The sequence below is a fragment of the Oryctolagus cuniculus genome, chromosome 7 (assembly GCF_051225735.1).
Source record: "Oryctolagus cuniculus isolate XC-2025 breed Fujian yellow rabbit chromosome 7, ASM5122573v1, whole genome shotgun sequence".
Taxonomy (NCBI): Eukaryota; Metazoa; Chordata; class Mammalia; order Lagomorpha; family Leporidae; genus Oryctolagus; species Oryctolagus cuniculus.
Window position 1 is genome coordinate 140,621,145 of NC_142873.1, and position 18,273 is coordinate 140,639,417.

Here is an 18,273-nt window from a genome sequence, read left to right on the forward strand (position 1 = left end):
CGTTTGAGTCCTGGCTACTCCTCTTCAGATCCAGCTTCTTGCTAATGTGTCTGGGAAGGCAGCAGAAGATGGCCCAAGTGCTTGGGCCTTTGCCAGCCATGTAGGAGGTCCATACAGAGTTCCTAGCTTGTGACTTTGACCTGGCTCAGGCTTGGCTGATGTTGGCCATTTGCGGTGAACCAGAGGATGGGTTTCTCTGTTTCTCCCTCTCTCTGTCATCCTTTCAAATAAATAAATACATCTTTTTTAAAAAAATGAGATAAGCATTCTGTATTTGAGGATTCCTGTGAACTTCTTGGAATAGTGCCTTGAACACAATCCAAGGTGGGGGCCTGGGCAGGAGCATGACATGAGGGGCCTCTGCTGGGAAAGGGGGGGTTCTGTTGAGTGTGCGGTGCGTCCTGCTGGCTGAGCAGGTGCATCCTCTCTGGTGCTGGGAGCACTACCTTCCCAGGGAGTGCAGGACTGTTCTCTAGCCAGGGGGTATTCAAGTGGCTGAATCATTGAGACACAGAGAGCTAAGAGTAGCAGGTGTGCATAGGTCCCAGGTGTCCTGGGTTGGTGAGTATTGGCTGGGCTACAGGAGTGACCCACAGGTTGAGACTACAACAAACAGGCTAGGGCCACATCTCTGAGGACCTGTGACGTGGAGCAGCATGGTTCTCTTTATGCTGTAATCAGCTAAGTGTGGCACTGCGGAGCAGAGACTTGGGGGAGGAAGGAGGCAAGGCCTTTAGAAGGCTGGCACACGAGTGCCAGTAAGAGACGATGGCTTGGACAAGGGCCCTGGCAGTGGGTGGAGATGAGGCTTTCTGAGCTCAGAAACTCAGTTCCCAGAGCATTGGCTCCGAGGGGAAGGAGAGAGCTGTGGAGAGCTTTCTGGCCTCATCTGCAGTCTCCTGAGTGTGGCCATGTGTTTCTGCTGGCTGGAGAATACAGAGGCAGCACGCAGGGCAGGGGAGACAACTTGGGAGCGGTTGAGTGGCAGGTGCCTGTGACAGCAGGTGAGAAAGGCTGGAAACCACTTCCTCTCTGCCTGTCTGCTAAGGTGATAAGGATGACTGGCGATGGTTCAGGTTGTCTTCTTGCTCCGTGTTTGGCACGGGGGCCAGGCGACTGAGGTCAGTGATGGTCGGGGCCTGGCGAAGCCACTTTTATGGCTTCCAGAAGCCTCTCTGAGGTGCAGAAAGGCGTGTCACACAGGAGGAGAGTACATCATGTTTTAAAATAAAAATCCTCATTAGGAACTTGGAGTTACAAGTTAGAGCTAAAATCTGAACACAGGGGCTGGTGTTGTGGCGTAGCAGATTGAGCCACCACCTGAATCCCAGATGGGCGCCTGTTCGAGTCCCGGCAGCTTCACTTCTGATCCAGCTCTCTGCTAATGCACCTGGGAAAGTAGCAGAAGATGACCCAAGTCCTCGGGCCCCTGCACCCACGTGGGAGACTGGAAGAAGCTCCTGGCTTTGGCCTGGCCAAGCCCCAGCCATCATGGCCAATTGGGAAGTGAACCAACAGATGGAATCTCTCCTCTCTCTCTCTCTCTCTCTCTCTCTCTCTCTCTGTAACTCTTCCTTTCAAACAAACAAATAAATATTTAAAAGTAAAAACTTAAGCGGGTTAACGCCCTGGCCTAAAGCACTGGCATCCCATATGGGTGCCGTTTCAAGACCCAGCTGCTCCTCTTTCAATCCAGCTCTCTGCTATGGCCTGGGAAAGCAGTGGAAGATGACCCAAGTCCTTGAGCCCCTGCACCTGCATGGGAGACCTGGAAGAAGCTCCTGGCTCCTGGCTTCTGATCAGCGCAGTTCTGGCCACTGCGGCCAATTAGGGGGTGAACCAGTGTATGGAAGACCTCTCTCTCTCTCTCTCTCTCTCTCTCTCTCTCTGCTTCTCCTCTCTCTGTGTAACTCTGACTTTCAAATAAATAAATAAATCTTAAAAAATAAAAGTAAAAACTCGAAGACGAGCAGGAGCCTTTTCTTTTCTTCTTTTTAAAGATTTATTTATTTATTTGAAAGAGTTACAGAAAGAGAGAGAGAGGTTTTCCATCTGTTGGTTCACTCCTCAAATGTCTACAACAGCCAAGGCTAAGCCAGGAGCCAGGCACTCCACCTGGATCTCCCACGTGGGCAGCAGGGACCCATGTATATGGCCATCACTTGCTGCATCCCCAAGCACTTACTGGCACTCTGATATGGGATGCCAGGTGCAAGCAGGTGGCTTAACCCGCTATGCCACAATGCTGGCCCCATGCAGCGGCCTTTTCAATATCGTAAATCAAGTTCTTTGAGACCGCATGGACTTTCTTGATTTTTTTTTTTTTTTTTTTTTTTTGGACAGGCAGAGTGGACAGTGAGAGAGAGAGAGAGAGACAGAGAGAAAGGTCTTCCTTTGCTGTTGGTTCACCCTCCAATGGCCGCCGCGCTGATCCAATGCAGGAGCCAGGTACTTATCCTGGTCTCCCATGGGGTGCAGGGCCCAAGCACTTGGGCCATCCTCCACTGCACTCCCTGGCCACAGCAGAGAGCTGGCCTGGAAGAGGGGCAACCGGGATAGAATCCGACGCCCCGACCAGGACTAGAACCCGGTGTGCCGGTGCCGCAAGGTGGAGGATTAGCCTACTAAGTCGTGGCGCAGGCCTGGACTTTCTTGATTTAAGCAGTCAATCCTTTGTATCTGTGGGTTCCATATTTTTTTTAATTCAGCCAACTGCTGATCAGAAATATTTGAAAAAAATCATACTGTGTGACTTAAAATTTTTTTTTTCTAATCTGAGTGGTAGAGAGAGAGAGAGTGCTCCAATCCAATGATTCATTGCCCAAATGCCCTCAATGGGCAGGACGGGGCCAAGGCTGGGAAACTGTAACTCAGTACGGGTCTCCCACATGGGTGGCAGGGACTTAGTCATTTGAGCCAGTAAGTCATCTGCTGTCTCCTGGGGTCTGCATTAACAGGAAGCGGAAGTCAGGAGCTGGAACCAGGTATTAAACCCAGGGACTCCTATGCGGGACACAGGCTTGCTAACAGTATTTTATCCGGTAGGCCAAACTTCCTTTTTTTTAAGGTCACAAATTATATGAGATCTTTTTTTCCCCTTAATATTTATTATAAAGGCAGAGTTACAGAGAGGCAGAGGTAGAGAGAGAGGTCTTCCATCCACTGGTTCACTCCCCAGATGGCCACAAAGGCCGGAGCTACTCGGATCCAAAGCCAGGAGCATATTCCAGGTCTACCAAGTGGGTGGCAGGGGCCCAAACACTTGGGCCATCTTCTGCTGCTTTTCCCAAGCCATTAGCAGGGAGCTGGATCAGCACCCAAATGAGATGCTGGTGTTGCAAGCAGAGGCTTTTACCCATTACACCACAGCACCAGCCCCTGTACAGACTTTTTAAGTCTATTAATTTATTTGAGGCAGAATGACACAGATAGAGAAGGAGGGAGCGATAGAGATAGAACTTCCCTCCATTGGTTCACTCCCCAAATGCCCACAACAGCTAGAGCGGGGCCAGGCTGAAGCTGGGAGCCAGGAACCCCATCTGGGTCTCCCACATGGTGGTAGAAACCTAAATATACTTGAGCCATCATCTGCTGCAGGAAGCTGGATTGCACTCAAACCAGGGACTCCGATCTGGGATGCAGGCTTCCCAAGCTGCAGCCTAACCCGGTGCATCCCAGCTCCTGTGCTCCCTGGCCCCCGCCCCGACTTCTCTTGTCCTTGATCCCTATCTATACGGTCTAACAACCACTTTATAGCACTTACATTATATTAGGTGTTCAAGTAATCTGGAGAAGTTTTCAAGTACGTGGGAAGTGTACATTGGTTATCTGTAAATATACCATTTCATTTATTTTTAAAGCTTATTTGGGGGGCCGATGCTGTAGTGTAGTAGGTTAAGCATCTGCCTGCAGTGCCAGCATTCCATATTGGTGCTGGTTTGAGTCCCGGCTGCTCCACTTCCAATCCAGCTCCCTGCTGATGGCCTGGGAAAGCAGTAGAGGACAGCCCAAGTGCTTGGGCCCCTGCACCCATGCGGGAGACCTGGAAGAAGCTCCTGGCTTCAGATTGGCCCAGCTCTGGCCACTGTGGCCATTTGGGGAGTGAACCAAAGGATGGAAGACCTCTTTCTCTTTCTCTGTAACTCTGCCTCTCAAGTAAATAAATAAATCTTTAAAAAAAAAAAAAAGATTTATTTATTTGAAAGTCAGAGTTACACAGAGAGAGGAGAGGCAGAGAGACAGTCTTCCATATGCTGGTTCACTCCCCAATTGGCTGCGCTGATCCAAAGCCAAGAGCTTCTTCCAGGTCTCCCACGTGGGTGCAGGGACCCAAGCACTTGGGCCATCGTCTACTGTTTTCCCAGGCCACAGCAGAGAGCTGGATGGGAAGAGGAGCAGCCAGGACTAGAACCGGCGCCCATATGGGATGCCTGTGCTTCAGGCCAGGGTGTTAACCCGCTGCGCCACAGCACCGGCCCCAAATAAATAAATCTTAAAAAAAGAAAAACAAAGTTTATTTGAAAGGGGGGAGGGAGGGAAAGAGATTTATCTGCTAGTTAACTTCTCAAATGCCTGCAACAGGCAGGGCTGTGCCAAGCTGAACAGGAGCCATAAGCCAGCAAGTGTGGAAGCTGGTCAGAAACAGAGGTGGGTCTTGATTGGAGACACGTGGATACGGGGTGCAGGAATGCCAAGTGGCGGCTTCACCTGCTGCACCAGAACGCCTGCACCTGTGCCGCCGTATTCTATAAGGGACTTGAGCAGCTGCAGATTTTGGTCCCACACAGGAGCCAATCCCCCACAGACGCCAAAGGACAACTGTGCTCTGTATCTGGAAGGGAGAAAAACTTCCTGAAGGCTATGCTATGCTCAAATTTAGTCTGTTTTATGAGTGATGCACACTGAGGGTCTGAGTTACCTTGAGCAAGTGCATCTGTTCTAACCTCAGTTTCCTGATCTATAAAATGGGGATAACATGAAAACAGCCTCATAGAATGATGATGATTAAATGAGTTGAAACATGGAAAGCATGACACCTGCCTCCCGTGTCAGAGTACTGGCTTGAGTCCCAGCTGCTCTGCCTCTAATCCCGCTTCCTGCTAGTGTGCCTGGGAAAACAGCTGAAGGTGGAAGTGCTCAGGCCCCTGCACCCACGTGGGAGACCCAGACAGAGTTCCTGGCTTCGAACTTTGGCCTGGCCCAGCCCCAGATGTTGAGGCCTTTTGGGGGAATGAACCAGCAGATGCAAGATCTCTCTGTCTCTAACTCTACTTTTCAAATAAATACATACATGCATCTTTTTAAAATTTTTCCTAAGGTCCACGGTAGGTAAGATGCATTTGAAACTGAAGCCCACAACCATCCATGGGCCAGTGCAGGAACTGACTAAGCTGGCAGGCCACAGGCAGCTCCGTCAAGGATCTCCTATGTTGGAGTCACAGAATCTGAGTCGTGCCTTTGATGGGCCAGGAGATTGGCTACTTCTAACAAGATGCTGTTTTACAGGAATACGGGATGTGGCTTAATAGCACTTGGTGTGAAAAGGCCTTAAAGGATTTTTTTTTGAAGAGTTATTTATTTATTTGAGAGGGAGAGATGTCTTCCATACACTGGTTCACTCCCCAAATGGCTACGCCAGCCAGAGCTGAGTCGAGCCAATCCAAAGCCAGAAGCCAGGAGCTTCCTCCGGGTCTCCCCCGTGGGTGCAGGGGCCCAAGCACTTGAGCCATCTTCCACTGCTTTCTCAGGCCATAGCAGAGAGCTGGATCAGAAAAGGAGCAGCCGGGACTTAAACCAGCACCCATATGCTGGCGCCACGGGCAGAGGCTTAACCTGTAATGTCACAGCACTGGCCCCCAGCCGTAAATATTTTAGTTAGACTCAGCACTTGGAAGAGCACGATGGGGCGGGGTGGGTGTTGTGGTACAGCGGGGTAAGCCCCTGCTTGGGATGCTGCATCCCATAGAGGAGTCCTGAGGTCACCCCCCTCCCCCGGACTTCATTTTTTTTTTTTGACAGGCAGAGTGGTGGACAGTGAGAGAGAGAGAGAGACAGAGAGAAAGGTCTTCCTTTACTGTTGGTTCATCCTCCAATGGCCGCAGTGGCCAGTGCGCTGCGGCTGTCGCACTGCGCTGATCCGAAGCCAAGAACCAGGTGCTTTTCCTGGTCTCCCATGGGGTGCAGGGCCCAAGTACTTGGGCCATCCTCCACTGCACTCCCGGGCCACAACAGAGAGCTGGCCTGGAAGAGGGGCAACCAGGACAGAATCTGGCACCCTGACCGGGACTAGAACCCGGTGTGCCGGCACCGCAAGGCGGAGGATTAGCCTATTGAGCCGCATCGCTGGCCCCCCCTTCCCCCATACTTCTAATCCAGTTTTTTGCTAGTGCACCTGGGAGGTAGCAGATGATGGCTTAGGTACTTGGGCCCCTGCCACCCATGTGGGAGACCTGGACGGAGCACCTGGAGAAGCCAGTGAGGAGGGCCTGGAGGGTGTGGCATGGATGGAACACTGGGGGAAAACCGTTAGAACTGTGTGAGTCTGGAAGGGAGAATGGAGCCCACACGCAGCTATGGCAAGGAAAGTTTTCTAACACAGGGTGTGGCTAGGACCGTGGGACACAGGGACGCCTGCCCTGGGAGTTTCCCACCCTCAAGGATGGGTCAGGGACCACAGTGACCCGCGGGGGTGCCGTCAGGGTGGTGGGGCTGTGTGTGTGGGTGTGACGCCCGGGCTCCTGGCTTTGGACACCAGCACTCGGCTCCATGACTGCCCTTTCACTCCCAACCATCTGTCTCTCTTGCAGGGCGTCGGGAGCAGAGGAGACCTCTGGATCCCTGAATGAGGCAGAGACCCTGGACCCAGAAGCTGCGCTCTCTCTGGAGTGGTCCCTGAACCTAGAAGACATTCTCTACCTGGGGGACTCTGATGACTTGGCCGAGCCGCTCTCTCTGGAAGACACTGAGAAGCCAGCGGCGACCCTGTTCATCGAGGAGGCGCCGGATGAGGAGGTGCCTGCGGTGGCGCCCGCGGAGCCAGGGGAGACCTCGAGGCCCGCGCAGGCCGCGGACCAGGCAGAGGCGGTCGGGAGCGAGGAGAAGCCCAGCCCCGAGGAGAGCCGGGCAGTAGCACCGCCGCCGCCGCCGCCGCCGCCCAGCACCGAGGAGAGCCTGAGCGCCGAGGACCTGGAGGTGCTGGAGCAGCGCTTCCAGCAGTGCGTGCAGGCCGTGGCCCGCCTGGAAGAGGAGCGGGACCAGCTCATCCACGAGCTGGTGCTGCTGCGAGAACCGGCCCTGCGGGAGGTGCAGCAAGTGCACGGGGACATCCTGGCTGCCTACAAGCTGCACGCGCAGGCCGAGCTGCAGCGGGACGGGCTCCGGGAGGAGGTGCGGCTGGTCAAGCAGAAGCTGTTCAAGGTGACCAAGGAGTGCGTGGCCTACCAGTACCAGCTGGAGTGCCGCCAGCAGGACGTGGCCCAGTTTGCCGACTGTCGGCAGGTGCTGACCACGCGGGCGGCCCAGCTCTCCGAGGAGCTGGCGCAGCTCCGGGACGCCTACCGGAAGCAGAAGGAGCAGTTGCGGCAACGACTCGAGGCACCCCCGAGCCAGAGCGATGGGCACTTCCTCCAGGAGAGCCGGCGGCTCTCTGCCCAGTTCGAAAGTCTCATGGCGGAAAGCCGCCAGGGCCTGGAGGAGGAGTACGAGCCTCAGCTGCTGCGGCTCCTGGAGCGGAAAGAGGCCGGGGCCAAAGCTCTGCAGAAAACGCAGGCGGAGATCCAGGAGATGAAGGAGGCCCTGAGACCCCTGCAGGCAGAGGCCCGGCAGCTCCACCTGCAGAACCGGAACCTGGAGGACCAGATCGCGCTCGCCAGGCAGAAGCGCGACGAGGAGGTGCAGCAGTACAGGGTAGGCCGCGGGCTGCGTGTTAGCCTGGGGCAGGGAGGAGGCACGCGTCTGCCAGGCAGAAGCATGCTGTCCTGTGTCGGAGCACGCCGTGTTCTCTGGGCTGTGCACTCACTTTGTTTTTTTAAGATTGCTTTACTGGGGCTGGCGCCGCGGCTCACTAGGCTAATCCTCCGCCTGCGGCGCCGGCACCCTGGGTTCTAGTCCCGGTTGGGGCGCGGGATTCTGTCCCTGTTGCTCCTCTTCCAGGCCAGCTCTCTGATGTGGCCAGAGTGCAGTGGAGGATGGCCCAAGTCCTTGGGCCCTGCACCCCATGGGAGACCAGGAGGAAGCACCTGGCTCCTGGCAGCATGCTGGCCGCAACACACTGGCTGTAGCGGCCATTTGGGGGGTGAACCAATGGAAGGAAGACCTTTCTCTCTGTCTCTCTCTCTCTCTCTCTCTCTTGCTGTCTACCTCTGCTTGTCAACATATATTGCTTTACTGGGGCCGGCATTGTGCCTCAGCAGTTAAGCTGCTGCCTGCAACATCCCACATGGGTGCCGATGGGAGTCCCAGCTGCCCCACTTCCAATCCGGCTCCCTGCTGATGTGTCTGGGAAAGCAGCAGAAGATGGCCCAAATGCTTGGGGCCCTGCACCCACATGGGAGACCCTGATGAAGCTCCAGGCTCCTGGCTTAAGCCTGGGCCAGCTCTGGCCGTTGTGGCCATCTGGGGAGTGAACCAGCTGATGTAAGATCTTTCTCTCTCTGTGTGTGTCTTTATTTCAATAAATAAAATAGTGAGAGACAGGGAGAGAGATCCTCCATCCACGGGGTCACTCCCCAGACTGACTGCCATGGCCGTGACTGGGCCAGGTGCATCTTCCTCTGCTTTCCCAGGTAAACTAGCAAGGAGCTGGATCAGAAGCAGAGCAGCTGGCTCTCACACGGGAGTTTGATATGGTGCCGCGTCGCAGGGGGCTGCTTCACCTGCTGCGCCACAGTGCCGGCCCCTCTGCACTCTACTGTCTGCCATTCCTTTGTGCGTTTCACTCCTTCAGGCCTGTGGTAGGGGCTGAGAGTTATCTGTATCCTTTACTTTCCTTCCTTCCTGCCTTCCTTCCTTCCAGATTTATGTTATTTATTTGAAAGATAAGAGTTACAAAGAGAAGTAGAGCCAGAGAGAGAGAGGTCTTCCATCTGCTGGTCCACTCCCCAGATGGCCACAATGGCCAGAGCTGACCTGATCTGAAGCTAGGAGCCAGGAGCCAGGAGCTTCTTCCAGGTCTCCCACGTGGGTTCAGGGGCCCAAGCACTTGGACCATCCTCTACTGCTTTCCTAGGCCATATCGGAGAGCTGGAAGTCTGGAAGTGTAGCAGCCAGGACTCGAACTGGTGCCCATATAGGATGCCAGCACTGCAGGCTGAGGCTTTAACCCATTGCGCCACAGCACCGGCCCTTACCCTTTACGTTTCACATCTTTATACCCATGACCTCATTTGATCTTCACATTAATCCTACAAGTCAGTTTTTTTTTTTTTTTAATAGATGAGGAAACTGGGGCTCAGAGAGTTGGGGGAGTTTGAAGCCTGGCTGCCCAGCCCCAGCCCCTTCCCCCTTCAGTTCTTTCCAGGGCACCGCTTTCTGTCTGAGCAGTGACTCATACTTGGGTAGATCCAGAGCAGGCGGAAGGAGGCTGGATGGCGGGAATCCATCCCCCCCACCCCCGTCCTTCAAGGTCCCCAGTCTTGAGACTGGGCTGAAATCTATAAATCTCTTCTTCGCTTTCCTCTTTTGTGCATTTGTCACCATCTCCCTTGTATTCGAGTTACTTCAACGAAGTGTGAGCCAGTCCTAATCCTTTTGTAGAGCAGGGTGGGCTATAAATACTAAGTGAATAAACAACCACGTCTGTCCCAGGCGTGAGCTCTAGAAGGCGGGATCTGTGTTCCTCACACACGTGGCCCAGGGTGTGCCTTGGGTGCTGCTGGGTCCCTGAGGACCCCAGTGCGGCCCCTTGAGAGCAATGTTTCTGTCTTTGGGGAGAGGTATTCCCTTGGGATAAACTTAAAAAATTCATGCCCTCCACTCCTTTTTTTTTTTAAGATTTATTTATCTGAAAGTCAGTTAGAGAGAGAATCTTCCATTCACTGGTTCACTTTTCAAATGACTACCACAGCCCGGGCTCGGCCAGACCAGGCCAAAGCCAGGAACGTCATCTGGGTCTCCCGCCTGGGTAGCAGGGGCCCCATTTGAGGCTCTTCCACTGCTTTCCCAGGCAATTAGCAGGGTGCTGGATGGGAAGTGGAGTGGCCCGGACTTGAATCAGCTCCCGTATGTGACCTGCTGTGCTACAATGCTGGCCCCAAGTTAGATTTTTTAAATTAATTTTATTTATTTTTTTTAATTTATTATTTATTTGAGGGGTAGAATTATAGACAGAGAGAAAGATCTTCCATCTGCTGGTTCACTCCCCAAATGGCCTCAGTGTCTGAAGCCAGGAGCCAGGAGCTTCTTCCGAGTCTCCCAAGTGGGTGCAGGGGCCCAAGGTCTTGGCCCCTCCTCCACTGCTTTCCTAGGCCTTGGCAGAGACCTGGATCGGAGAAGGAGCATCTGGGACTCAAACCAGTGCCCATATGGGATGCCGGCTTAACCTGCTGTGCCACAGTGCTAGCCTCTAGTGTGTGTGTGTGTGTGTGTGTGTGTGTGTATTTGTTTATTATCTGTGTGGAGATAGCGTAGGATCTGAGCCGGGCAGATCTGGATGACCACGGATGTACAGCTAGCCACTGCTGGCAACATGCTGGGTGTGTTGCTCTTCTTGCTTGTCATTCTCTGTCACTACACGGCCATCAACACAGAAGCAGGAATGAAAGTGGTGCTTTGCTCGCCTCCAGGGTTCCAGGTCACAGTGTGGGGCAAGATGGAGGGTGTGAGGGGCCTCCACACTTCACGTCATCCCTTCTGCCCATCACAACACGCAAAGCAGCTACACCTGGATTTTCCCAAACTTTTATTTCCTCAAAGCCGGCTTTAGCCCTATGGAACAAGAAGCTGCCGCGGAGTAGGAACCAGTATTAGGGGCTGCTTTCTTTCCCCTCGTTCTTCCCCAATATAAAAATAGTTATAAAACAAAACAATCTCCCCCCCCCAAAAAAAAAGATTTATTTATTTATTTTGAAAGAGTTGGAGGGAGAGAGAGAGAGATCTTCCATCCATCGCTTCACTCTCCAGATGGCTGCAGTAGCCAGTGCTGGGCTAGGCTGAAGCCAGGAGCCAGGAGCTGGATCAGAAGTAGAGCAGCTGCTGCCCATATGGGATGCCGGCTTAACCTACTCTGCTACAGTGCGTTAAGCTGCCACCCATGATGCTGGCACCCCACGTTGAAGTGCTGGTTTGAGTCCTGGCTGCTCTGCTTCCCATCCAGCTCCCTGCTAGTGTACCTGGGAGGCAGCAGCAGATGGCCAAAGTGCTTGGGCCCCTTCCACCCCCATGAGAGACCCGGATGGAGCTCTGGACTCCTGGCTTAGGCTTGTACCATTCCTAACTGTTTGGGCTGTTCTGGGGGAGAACCAGCAAATGGAAAATATCTTTCTGTCACTCTGTCTTTTAAAAAAACAAGTAAATAAATAAATAAATAAATAAAATCTTGGCATAGCAGGTTAAGCTGCCACCTGCAATGCCGGCTCCCATGTGGGTACCGGTTCAAGTCCTGGCTGCTCCACTTCCCATCCAGCTCCCAGCTAATGAGCTTGGGAAAGCAGTGGAAGATGGCCCAATGGGGCTATATGGGATGCCGGCACTGCAGGCAGCAGCTTTACCCACTACGCCACAGGGCTGGTCCCTCATGGCTTGTTTTTGCAATTTTCCCCCAATCTCATGAAAGGGCACTTACTTTATTTAACGTAAATAGTGTCCTTCACAGCTAATACTCATGTAAACATTACAGAAACAATTGTGACTCAGGGTAGAGAGTAATATGTGATTTAAGAGGTGCAGGTGAGGAGAGTTTTGGGAAAATACAATTATTTTTAGCCACGGGGTAAATCAGAGAACTCTAGCTATGGAAAAAGAGGTGGAATGTGACGTACGTACTGAAGAATAGGAGCAGCTGTTACGGAGACGGCCAGAATAGGTCTTGGTCTTGTCAGAAATGAATTCGACGTGTGACGGAGACCGGCCATTAAGCGAGTGTGTGAGGTTTGTCGAGGAGACCCCGGCAGGCCAGGCGGGCGTCAGCACAGAACCGAGCCCGGTCTGCATTCAGACCCGCGTTTTGATGGGTTTGGGCCCTCTGCCTGCCTCTCCTGGGATGTTGCTGAGTGTGGAATCCTCCCCCTGCTTTATCAGGGTTATTGGACCAGATAGTCCCCCTGAGCAGGGCTGGGACCCACAGCCAGGGTTCCTGGACATGGGCAAGACTTGATGCGTAAATGCCTGGCCACTCCCGGGCCTGCTTCTGTAGCTCTTCCTTCGCTCAACCGCACACCCTTCCCGTGTTTGTCCTTGGGCCCTCGCACACACATAGGCTACGTCTCCCTTCCCACCTCACAAGTGTAGGCCACGCTGTCCAACAGAAATATGAGCGTACTTCAGAAAGTTCATGGGAAATGGAAGGCAGACATTTAGTTTGGTGCAAAAAAAAAAAATTTTTTTTTTTGACAGGCAGAGTGGACAGTGAGAGAGAGAGACAGAGAGAAAGGTCTTCCTTTTGCCGTTGGTTCACCCTCCAATGGCCGCCGAGGCCAGCACACTGTGGCCGGCGCACCGCACTGATCCGAAGGCAGGAGCCAGGTGCTTCTCCTGGTCTCCCATGGGGTGCAGGGCCCAAGCACTTGGGCCATCCTCCACTGCACTCCCGGGCCACAGCAGAGAGCTGGCCTGGAAGAGGGTAACTGGGACAGAATCCAGCGCCCCGACCGGGACTAGAACCTGGTGTGCCAGCGCTGCTAGATGGAGGATTAGCCTAGTGAGCCGCAGCGCCGGCCCTGCAAAAATATTTTTAAAAGATTTTATTGGCCGGTGCTGTGGCTCACTAGGCTAATCCTCCACCTGCCGCGGTGGCACAACCGGTTCTAGTCCCGGTCGGGGCACCAGATTCTGTCCTGGTTGCCCCTCTTCAGTCCAGCTCTCTGCTCTGGCCCAGGAGTGCAGTGGAGGATGGCCCAGGTCCTTGGGCCCTGCACCCGCATGGGAGACCAGGAGAAGCACCTGGCTCCTGGCTTCGGATCAGCGCGGTGCGCCGGCTGCAGCGCGCCGGCCGCAGTAGCCATTGGAGGGTGAACCAACGGCAAAAGGAAGACCTTTCTCTCTCTGTCTCTCACTGTCCACTCTGCCTGTCAAAAAAAAAAAAAAAAAAAAAAAAAAAGATTTTATTTATTAACTTGAGAGGCAGAATGAGAAAGGGAGATACAAAGAGGTCTTCCATCCGCTGATTCACCCCGCAAATGGCCTCAATGGCCAGTGCTGGGCCAATTCAAAACCAGGAGCCAGGAGTTGCTTCTGGGTATCCCATGTGGGTGCAAGGGCCCAAGCATTTGGGCCAACTGCCACTGCTTTCCCAGGCTATCAGCAGGGAGCTGGATCAGAAGAGGAGCAGCTGGGACTTGAACTGGTCCTCATATGGGATGCCAATGATGCAGGTGGAGGCTTAGCCTACTACACCACAGTGCCAGCCCCGCAAAATAAAAATTTATTTATTGGCTGGCGCCGCGGCTCAATAGGCTAATCCTCCACCTAGCGGCGCCGGCACACCGGGTTCAAGTCTCGGTCGGGGCGCCGGATTCTGTCCCGGTTGCCCCTCTTCCAGGCCAGCTCTCTGCTGTGGCCCGGGAAGGCAGTGGAGGATGACCCAAGTCCTTGGGCCCTGCACCCCATGGGAGACCAGGAGAAGCACCTGGCTCCTGCCTTCGGATCAGCGCGCCAGCCGTGGCGGCCATTGGAGGGTGAACCAAAGGAAGGAAGACCTTTCTCTCTGTCTCTCTCTCTCACTGTCCACTCTGCCTGTCAAAACAAAAAAATTTTTTTTATTGGGCAGGCGTCATGGCTCACTTGGTTAATCCTCCGCCTGTGGCGCCAGCATCCCATATGGGCGCTAGGTTCTAGTCCCTGTTGCTCCTCTTCCAGTCCAGCTCTCTGCTGTGACCTGGGAGGGCAGTGAAGATGGCCCAAGTACTTGTGCCCCTGCACTCACATGGGAGACCAGGAAGAAACACCTGGCTCCTGGCTTTGGATCGGCGCAGCTCCAGCCGTGGCGGCCATTTGGGGGGTGAACCAAAGGAAGGAAGACCTTTCTCTCTGTCTCTCTCACTGTCTAACTATACCTGTCAAATAAATTTTTAAAAAAATTATTTATTTGAGGGGCCGGCGCCATGGAACAGTAGGTTAATCCTCCACCTGCAGTGCCGGCATCCCATATGGGCACCAGTTCTAGTCCTGGCTGCCCCTCTTCCAATCCAGCTCTCTATGTCCTGGGAAAGCAGTGGAGGATGGCCCAAGTGCTTCGGCACCTGGCTCCTGGCTTCGGATCAGCACAGCTCTGGCCATTGCAGCCATCTGGGGAGTGAACCAATGGAAGGCAGATCTCTCTGTCTCTCCCTCTCACTCTCTGTAACTCTACCTCTCAAACAAATAAAATCTTTTTAAAAATGCATTTATTTGAAAGGCAGAGTTACGGAGAGAGAAAGGGTGACAGAGTCTCCCATGTGGGTGCAGGGGCCCAAGGACTTGGGCCATCTTCTACTGCTTCCCCAGGCCACAGCAGAGAGCTGGATTGGGAGTGGAACAGCCGGGACTTGAACCGGCGTCCACATGGGATGCTGACGCTTCAGGCCAGGGCATTAACCCGCTGTGCCACAGCACAGGCCCCAATTCTTTTTTTTAAAGATTTAGTTATTTGAAAGGCAGAGTTACAGAGAGGGAGGGGAAGCGGGGAGAGAGAGAGAAAGAGAATGAATGAATGAGTCTTCCATCTGGTTCGCCATGCCGATCTGCAGCCAGGAGCCAGGAGCTTCTTCCAGGTCTCCCACGTGGGTGCAGGGGCCCAAGGACTTGGACCATCCTCCACTGCTTTCCCAGGCCATAGCAGAGAGCTGGATCGGAAATGGAGCAGCCAGGACTGGAACTGGCACCCATATGGGATGCTGGCTCTGCAGGCAGCAGCTTTACCCACTACGCCACGGTGCTGGTCCCCCAATCTGATGACTCTGAGGATCATCCTGTGGAACGCACATGATACGATCTCCTGTCACCAAACCATGACTCCAGTGGGAGTCGAGGTCTGAAGTCCCCATCCTCTTCCTAGACTGTTTGCTGAGGATCCCCGGTTGCCTCTGAGGACCTCTAAGGGTGCCCCTTTAATCCCCAGGCCCGGGGCCACTCCTCAGGTTGCAGTTTGCTGCTTTCATCGCCCTCCCCCTTCATTCGCCTGGTGCCACCTGTCACCCTCACACTGATGTGGCAATGGAGAGGAGAAGCAGCAGGGAGCAAAGGGCCACTTCCTCAGGTGGTTCAGGAAGGGTGTCAGAGAAAATGGACATATTTGATAAAACCTAAGCTGATTTTGGGGGGGGGGCAGGCAGAGTTAGACAGTGAGAGACAGAGAGAAAAGTCTTCCTTTTCCGTTGATTCACCCCCCAAATGGTCCCTACGGCCGGCGTGCCACGCCGAAGCCAGGAGCCAGGTGCTTCTCCTGGTCTCCCATGGGGTGCAGGGCCCAAGCACTTGGGCCATCCTCCACTGCCTTCCCCGGGCCACAGCAGAGAGCTGGCCTGGAAGAGGAGCAACAGGGACAGAATCCGGTACCCTGACCGGGACTAGAACCCGGGATGCCAGCGCTGCAGGTGGAGGATTAGCCTAGTGAGCCGCGGCGCCAGCCAACCTAAGCTGATTTTAAGATGCTTTTTTCTTTTAAACATTTGAGAGAGTGACACACATACACACAGGATGAGAATCTCCCTCTGCCGGTTCACTCCCCAGTGCCCACAACAGAACAGCCAGGGCTGGGTCTTGTCAAAGCCAGGAATCAGGAACTCCATTCTGGTCTCCTACCTGGATGGCAGAGACCCAAGTACTTGGCCATCATCCCCTGCCTTCCCAGGTAAAGCAGGGGAGTGGGGACTGAACTGGCACTCTGATGTGTGGCATGTGGGCCTAACCTGTCACACCATCCACCCTCTTAAGATGCCTCTTGATGGTTCTGAGATGTTATAAGGTGAAAGAATCTTGGAATCAATGAATTATCCCCTTCACTGTGGGAGGAATGAGGCACGCACAGATAGCACAGGTCTGAAGACCGAAGCCTGGGGAAGCAAAGGGACACTTCTTAGAGGCATACATAGTGAGGATGCCCTTGACACTCTTTCCATGCCAGGGCCCATTTAGTTCTTACATCTGAGAAAGGTGTGAAGTGTTTGAAAAAGGCCACAGAAGTGAGACAGAAGGGCCGGAGCTGTGGGGTAGAAGGTTAAGCCTCTGCCTGCAGTGTCAGCGTCAGGTATGGCCACCGGTTTGAGTCCTGGCTGCTTCACTCTGAGCCAGCTCCCTGCTAATGCACCTGGGAAAGCAGTGGAAATGGCCCAAGTGCTTGGGCCCCTGCACTCACCTAGGAGACCTGGCTTTGGCCTGGCGCAGCTCCAGCGGTTGCGGCCACTTGGAGAGTGATCCAGCAGATGGACGTTCTCCTCTCTAACAAATAAGTTCACACGCAGGTAGTACACAGTGTGGGAGCCGAGCCTCAGAGGGTAGGTGGGTAATGGAAAGGTATTCTAGGCAGAGGGAACAGCTCATACAAATGCATGAAAACATGGTGTTTTGAGAAGTGAGCTCAGTGTGGCTGACTCACAGGAAGGTGAGAGGTAGGTGATGAGGCTCGACCAGACTGTATATGGTTTCCTTCTTTAGGCCAGTAGCTTTCAAAAGGTTTTTTTTTTTTTTTTTTTTTTTTTTGACAGGCAGAGTTAGACAGTGAGAGACAGAGAGAAAGGTCTTCCTTTTCCGTTGGTTCACCCCTCAAATGGTCCCTACGGTCAGTGCTGCGCCGATCCGAAGCCAGGAGCCAGGTGCTTCCTCCTGATCTCCCATGCGGGTGCAGGACCCAACCACTTGGGCCATCCAAAAGGTTTTCTTAAAAGTCACTGACTTGCTTCCCAAAATAGAATTTTATATGGAATGTCAACACATCCGACAGGCAGAAGTGAACACTCAAATTCTATATAACTTTTCCTGGGGTTGTACAGAAAACACTTTGGAAACCACTGAAGAGCCTGGTTCTAGAAAGGCAACAAAGTGGAGTTGTTAGGAGCATGGGCTCTAAGCCAAGAGCAAACCCTGCAACTGGGAAACACTGGACAAACTCTTAATCTCATGGCTCACCATTGGGACCACATCAGAGGGTTGCACCATTATTTCTAAGACACCCACTCTGGGGCCAGAGTTGTGGCGCCGCAGGTTAGATGCCTATGATGCTGGCATCCTCCATCGCAGTACCAGGCTGGTTCAAGTCCTGGTTACTCTGCTTCCTGTCCAGCCCCTGCTAATGCATGTTGGAAAGCAGCAGAAGATGGCTTAAGTGCTTGGGTTCCCACCAACCAAATGAGATACCCATAAGGAGCTCCAAGCTTCTGGCTTTGGCCTGGCCAAACACTGGTTGTTGCAGCCATCTGGGGAGTAAACCAGTGGAAAGAAAATCTGTATCTTTCCCCTTCTCTCACACTTTCAAACAAAATACATCTTTAAAAAGTACTTACTTTACAATATCTGTAGTTAGCATTCATAAACCCTAGGCGGGGCTGGCATTGTGGCACAGCAGGTTAGGCTGCCACCTGTGACCCCAGTATCCCATATCAGAGCATCAATTTGAATCCTGGCTGCTCCACTTCTGATCCAGCTCCCTACTGTTGTACCTGAGAAAGCAGCAGTTGATGGTTTAAGTGCTTGGATTCCTGCCACCCATGTAGGAGACCTGAATGGAGTTCCTGATCTGGCTGTTGTAGCCTTTAGGGTAGTGAACCAGTGGATGAAAGAGCTCTCCCTCTGTTATTTTTTAAATATTTATTTATTTATTTTAAAGCCAGTTACAGAGAGGGAGAGAAATCACGCATGCAAGCACACTTCCATCTGCTGGTTCACTCCCAAAATGGCTGCAAGGGCTGCAGCTGGGCCGATCTGGAGTCAGGAGCTTCTTCTTTGTCTCCCACGTGGATACGGGGACCCAGGGACTTGGGCCATCTTCTGCTGCATTCCCAGGTGCATTAGCAGGGAGTCATTCTGAAGTGGAGCAGCTGGGACTTGAACTGGTACCCATTCTGGATGCTGGCACTGTAGACAGCAGCTTAACCCACTGTGCCACAGCGCCAGCCCCGTAACGCTTTCAAATAATTCTTTTTAAAT

The 18,273-nt window shown here is 53.3% G+C and overlaps 1 protein-coding gene across 1 annotated transcript in view; it reads left to right on the forward strand.

The window, feature by feature from the left end:
* SYNC (syncoilin, intermediate filament protein) overlaps positions 1-18,273 on the forward strand; it is a 28,825-nt gene that overhangs the window by 2,323 nt on the left and 8,229 nt on the right. Inside the window, 1 exon segment of the mRNA XM_051832114.3 lies at positions 6,807-7,905. Within this exon segment, the coding sequence (XP_051688074.3) occupies positions 6,807-7,905 (1,099 nt within the window).